General features: G+C 53.8%; 2 protein-coding genes across 2 annotated transcripts in view; one reads left to right on the forward strand and one right to left on the reverse strand.

Annotated features, from left to right (window-relative positions):
* SEPTIN11 (septin 11) overlaps positions 1 to 167 on the reverse strand; it is a 55,250-nt gene extending 55,083 nt beyond the window's left edge. The window contains exon 1 of the mRNA XM_042026885.1: positions 146 to 167. The gene's annotated coding sequence lies outside the window, so the exon portion shown is untranslated. The remainder of the gene's footprint in view (positions 1 to 145) is intronic.
* On the forward strand, positions 147 to 1,760 carry SOWAHB (sosondowah ankyrin repeat domain family member B). The gene is given in 2 exon segments (XM_042026891.1): positions 147 to 776; positions 779 to 1,760. Coding segments are annotated over 2 exon segments (1,395 nt in total). The 5' UTR covers positions 147 to 209; the 3' UTR covers positions 1,607 to 1,760.
* The last annotated feature ends 4,573 nt before the right edge of the window (positions 1,761 to 6,333 follow it).

Raw genomic sequence — 6,333 nt, forward strand, 5'->3', positions numbered from 1 at the left:
CGTACCGGACCCAGCCGCTGTCCTCGGGCCCCTGGGCGCTTCGCCCCGGCGGCACGGCGCGCCCCCGGCCCCCGGCGCTGCCGTCGGGTCCTGGGGCGCTGTCCCCTGCTGTGCCGCCCCGGTCCCTGTCACCGCCGCTGCCTGCCGCCGGGCTGCCGTCTGCCACACCGTCCCGGCCTCGGACACCACCGCTGCCATTGGGCCCGGAGATGCCGCCTCCCTACAGGTTGCCTCAGCCCCGATCTCCGCCGCAGCCCGCGACTGGGATGCCCTCACTGAAGGCCCCACTGCCCTCAGCAAGCCCGGGGAGACGACCCCCCGCCGGACCCATCCAGTCCCCGCTGCTGTCATCGGGCCCTAGGGCGCTGTCGCCCCCCGAGCTGCCGTCATCCCGGTCCCTGCCGTTTTTATCCCGCACCGACCTGCCCCCGTCCCGATCCTTGCCGTTGCTGTCCGCCCCGGAGGTGCTGCCCCTGTCCCGGTCCCTGCAGGCACTCCCTGCCGGCCCCTCCTCATCCTCACTGCTTTTATCAGGCCCCGAAGTGCTCCCCTCCACCAGGCTGCCCCCATCGCAGTCCAGGTCCCTGCAGCAGCTCCCCACCAGGCCATCCCCAGACTTGCCGAGGGGATCCAGGGGGCTGACCCCCAAGGGACCAACCCAACCTCAAGTCCTGCGGCTGTACCCATGCCAAAGCCTGACACTGCCGTCAGGTCCTGGGATCCTGCCCCCCCCCCGGGCCCCCCCCCCCAATCTCTGCCACAGTCCCCCACTCTACCATCCCCATCCCGCTCCCTGCAGCCACCCCTTGCCAGCTCACCCCCATCCCAGTCCCTGCTGCCAGCACAGGGCCCCGCAGTGCCCCAAGCCCCAGAGAGCCAGCCCCCAGCACCGCTGCCTGTTTTCCGGAGCATCAGGTGCCAGCTCGCTTTGTCGGAGGTGCAGGGCACCCCCCCATCACTGCACGATGACTGTGGGCGGCAGCCCCGCTCCGTGCTCTCCAAGAGCTCCCCCAGGAATGCCGCAAGCCGGGGGCCGTTGGTGCCGCTGGGACAGCGGGAGCACGCCTGGCTGGTGGCAATGTCAGCGGGCTGCTGGGCTCAGGTGCGGGGGCTCTTTCTGGAAGAGCCTGAGCTGGCCCTGCAGAGGGACTTCATATCAGGCTTCACGGTCCTTCACTGGCTGGCCAAGCACGGCGACGGGCCGGGCCTGCAGGAGCTGGCAGCGGCGGCGCAGCAGGTTGGGCTGGCCCTGGACGTGGACGCCCGCTCGGGCTGCGGGTACACGCCGCTGCACCTGGCTGCCATACACGGCCACCAGCTTGTCATCAAGGTGCTGGTGCTGCAGCTGGGGTGCCAGGTGCAGGTGCGGGACGGCAGCGGGCGCCGGCCGTGGGAATACCTGGGCAGCTCCACCTCGGGGGAGATCTGGCAGCTCCTGGAGGCACCCCGTGGCACAATCATGTTCCCCACGCAGCCCCTGGCCCGCAGCGTGTCCTCTGTCAGCAAGGTCTCGCCGTCCACTGGTAGGGCAGCACTGCCTGCCTGCCTCAGGGTGCAGCTCGGCCGTGGGGCAGCGTCCCACCAATCCGGCAGCGACAGTGACTGAGACAGCTCCCTGGCATTCCCTGCCAGTGGAGATGGGCCCTTGGTGACCACCCTGCGAGAGGAAGCCATGCAGGCAGAACAAAAGCTGTGAAACGGACTGAACCTATTGAAGAATGTACTTTTAAATTATTCCAATGAACTGTTGTCTGAACCTCTCTGCTCTCCCTCCCATTTCTTGCTTTTCTACCAGCGAAAGGATGCAGTAACTCTGCTGGAAGCAGGCAGAACCCTCGGGAGGCAAGTCCTCTGCAGCCCACAGGGCCAGTATCAGCTGCTGGGTGCAGCCACCATCACCAGCATTAGTGGGACCATGGCTTTGGGGTGAGGCTCAAGTCTGGCCCCAATCAAGGTAGAGCACCTGCTTTTGCTGACAGTGACAGATTGTTATTCGTCCTGGGGTTTGCAAAACATTTGTTTACACCACCTAAATTCCAGGGAGTAGTAAAACTACATCCCTTTTTAAATCCCAGCAGATTAAGGATGAGTCCCTCTTTTAAAAATGTAGCTGGTCAAGATCCAGCCTTCCAGCGAGAGTCCTCAGAGAGTGACTGACTGACTGTGGCAGAGGGCAGCAGTGGGAGAGCCCCAGTAGGGAAAGGTGTTTCCCCAGGCCACCTTTGCCCACCAGCCCAGGCAGCACCTCGGGGCCTGATAGAATGCAGGGCAGCACCACAGTGCTGCTCCCCTCCACAGCTGCCTGGGGCTGCCCGGCAGCATCCCTGCTGCTCCCTCATTCCTGCACCTCCAGTTGCTCTCCTCACACCACAGGATTAGGAAGTGGTACCCGTGTTGTGGCTACAGCCCTGTTCCCACGCCTTGGGACAGAAAGCATTGCAGCAGGATTCTGTGCTGGGCAGAGGAGGAGCTGTGCTGTAGTACGGGTCCCAACCTTGCAGAGGGAAGGCTGTTTCACAGCCAGAGCTGCATTTTCCCAGAGACCCCAGCCCTAAACTGCCTGTTAGGTGTTTATGTGATGGGGACGGCTGGGACTGGCGGGCCAAGTGCAGTCAAGAGATGTCCAGTGGAATAATCCTCAGAGTTTACAAAAAACAAACTGTCTTTAGGAATTTCACTGGATTATGTGGGTCCTATAATGTACTCTGCTCTCTGGTTTAGCATGAATGAGCTTCTAAAGTGTCAAAAATTACAAGTTAATCCTGCACCTAATCTGTCTCCCCTATAGATCCCCTATGGAGGAAGGAAGAGAGCTAATATACATGAGACAGGGATCCATGGCTGCCAGGTTGATGCTCCTGCTGCTGGGTGACCCCAGGTGTAGGACCAGTCAAACTGGGACTGCTGGCTCAGCCTCAGTGGGAGGCTTTGGGGCAGACCAGAGCAGTAGGTGGGACTGCTCATGCATTTGAGGCATGTGTGTGAATGCCTGCAGTTTCGGGGAGGAACGGGAACGAGGGCAGCAGAACCTGACCCTTGCATAACACGCGTGCCAGGGAATGCCTCGAGTCCTTGCTCAAGCACTAATTGAGGTCTTGGGGTTTATTTGAGGGAGGAACTCTTTCCTGCAGAAGGGAAGCTACTCTGCCTGACTCTCAGGCCACAAAAGATTGTGGCCTTTTCCCAGCCTGGTTTTCTCCTTTTACAGGGGAGAGAGTTCAGTAAACCAAGGCAGTGTCCTGGCAATGATAATTCCTCTCTGAGACTTGAACTCATAAGAAATTCAACTGTGAAGTGGCCTCTGAGCCACCAGCATGAGAACCTGGAGGGCCCTCCAGGACTCCCCCGCAGCAGAAGGAATCCTGTGTATCTCCCTTCCTCTTCAATCCAGCTGGGGTTTATAGCCTAGGTCAGCACCAACACACAAAGTGGCTGCTGCCTGGTAAAGCAATGAAACCTTTTCTACCACAATTAGAGCCACTGCCATTATTCATATCTTGCACCAGGCTCCCTTGGGAAAGGGCTCCCTAAAGCCTTCCACAAGCCTTGGCTACAAGCTCCTAAAAGCAACCTGCTGACAGTGGATAGATATCAGGGATGCCACCAGAGCCTTCCTGTACAGGGAGCTTCACAGAAGGAACCCCAAATGAAAGAAGTTTGTGAGCAGACTAAAGCTGTCTGGGGGGAGTGTATTTTTTTTCTCCAAAGACAGCTTCCAAAGAACAAGGTTTTCCCCTTTGTATCTCCCATGCTGCTAAGACAGTGCTACCTTGGGATTCTCATTTTACAGCCTTTCCCTGACCTTCTCCATGACGCAAACCTAAGTGGCATGTTTTTTTCCTTCACAGTGTTTCAGACCTTGCCTGTCATCTTTTTCAGAGCCCTTTTCTCCTCCTAGCAGTGTTGTCAGACTGCTGAACTAAGTAAGTTGTGACCTAATTTTGTGATCACTGTTTGCTTGCCTATTGAGATGACACAGATAAGCTGCTTTCTCCAATTTTTAAATTACAGAGCAACTGTTAGGAAGCTCAAAACTTTCCATACTGGATTCAGCGTGCATGCACTCTGGTTTATCACCTTAGTGGTATTAGGACTGCTTATACTGCTAACACTGCATGGCTCCTACACCACACTATCTAAAAGCAGTCAGTCACTGCTTGGGGGAATAACCAGCCTTTTAACTCCCAGAAAGCCTCATCCTCCCAAGTTTTCTGCTGGTGAAATAAGCAATGGACAGGGTGAAACCCATCTCCAGCCCATTGTGGGAGGCAGGGCCAGATCTTCCCTCAGCCATGCCTGGAGGAATCCCACTGCTGCCCTGGTGTATCACAGATCCAGTCAGCCAGGAGTAATCCACCACTGGATAGACACACATGCAGCCTGAGCATCTCTGTTTCCACATTCTCCTGATCTCCTTACTACTTACTTGTCAGCCTGCCTGGCCCCTTCCACACCTGTGCACGCTGCTGTTTCCTCACTGCAGCTGGACGTGGCTCCTTGCCTCACACCCAGTCCAGGCATCTGACTTTGCACCGCCCTGAAACACAGGATGTGCCATGGATTAATGCACAGCAGGACTCTGCCCTCTCCTCTCATTGCATTTAAAACACACCTCCCACTTGGCAGCTGCTGCTGATAGAGTCACCCCTCTGCTCTGTCATGCTTATCTCTGACCAGCTGCTTTGTACTCCAAAGCCCATGTCCTGCAGAGGGGGTTGGTGTTTCCATGCATTGGCCTTTGCCCAGCACGGATTGTCAAGCCTGAGCACTCAGAGCCTTACAAAGCCCTGCAAAGGTAACCCCTCATCACCCCCTCCCGCTCCTGGGGCACACACCTTCACACCCACTCACCTGATGGCTAAAGGGAGACAGCACAGCAGAGCTGGATGTTCATCTGGATTCACACCTCTGGACATGGACTGAAGGCTGGAGCAATGGTGGGAGCCCAGCTCAAACAACCTAAGAGGCTTTTGTGCAATTAAAAAAGTGTTCTTGGGCAAAGCAGGTGAGCAAGAGCACAGAACATTGCAAACCCAAGCTAATGGCCAGGGCACCCATTATATCACAGCACTTTATGAAGCAGAGAGAAATAGAACTTGTAGGATTAAAGATAAATAAATAAATAAATTGAAGAGTCCCTCACACAAAATGCACTTTTTTCCCTACCGTGACGAATGCCATTTGAATTAAATAGTTTGTGTACAACTCCACAGTGAGAAGAAAGTCTTGCACACTTTCAGCAAGTAACAAGACAATCCCAATTGCTACTAAATCCTGTTAAAGCTAGAATTTCTCAAGACTACATTTACTACAAGTAGCACCAGACAGCAGGTTAGCGGAGTGGGGTTTAGAATAAGAAACCCCCCAATTAACAGTACAACCTAAATTTCCCCAGTAAATGAGAACTGTTAGCCTTTCAGGGAAAAACAAATATTGTCTTTGGAAACTCAGTCACACTGGAAAGCACTAAAAGTAGAATTCTTAGTTCAGTTAAGTTAATACCCCTCACCCCCATCATGAGTTTATTTAAGCCCAGAAAATGTGTTTTACCATTAACTAAAAGAAATATATTTTAGGATACCAAGAAAAGCTTGGTACAGAGGCACTGTTGTGTTAAACACCTAACTGAGCACACAGTGCAATAGCTTGTCTGTGAGGACACAGATGGGTGATCTTGTGTAGGTTGTTTTTTTCCTTAGAGCTGTTAATTTGAGCTGGTAGAACAGACTATTTTTTGGATGGTTTAAATAAGCCTAAGGCTCATGGTACATTATATCTGGATTGGATTTCAGCAAAGGCACACAAGCTCCTCATACCTATCAGGACTTCCTTACTGTACAGCCTGTCATAAAATATAAGCAACCCAAAATCTATTTGTGAAATATATCTTTACACTGCCCTTAAGTTTCTTTAGCTCCAATGGTACTGGATGAAAGCACAAAACTGCTCATGGCAGATGGGTCTGATAAAGATTTCGGGTGCTTTCGTTGCTATGGGATAGTGTTTCATAGGCAGCCATGCTCCATGTGCTTGAAAGCCACAAGCTATTTAAAATTAATTGTTTAAGAAGTCCTAGTTGCTGTTGTGAAGGAAACACCCATCAAAACTATTGGCAAGGTCCTCCACACAGGAGGTCAGTCTGTGTGGACTGGCCTCAGTTTGCATTTCTAATGCTGCCATGGCAAGCAAGGACCAAAATCCTTCTTCCCCCTTGCTGCGGGGCCTCTGTAAAGAGAGTTCTTGGTTTAAATATTTTCTTTTGGCCTTCCTGAGTCCCAGCTCTAGAGTGAAGGAATGTTCTGATGAATTTGATACCAGAAGAGGTGTTTTATA

Source organism: Corvus kubaryi, unplaced genomic scaffold (assembly GCF_017639235.1).
Source record: "Corvus kubaryi isolate FWS band 111438036 unplaced genomic scaffold, C.kubaryi_AGA036_p1.0 37292, whole genome shotgun sequence".
NCBI classification, from domain to species: Eukaryota; Metazoa; Chordata; class Aves; order Passeriformes; family Corvidae; genus Corvus; species Corvus kubaryi.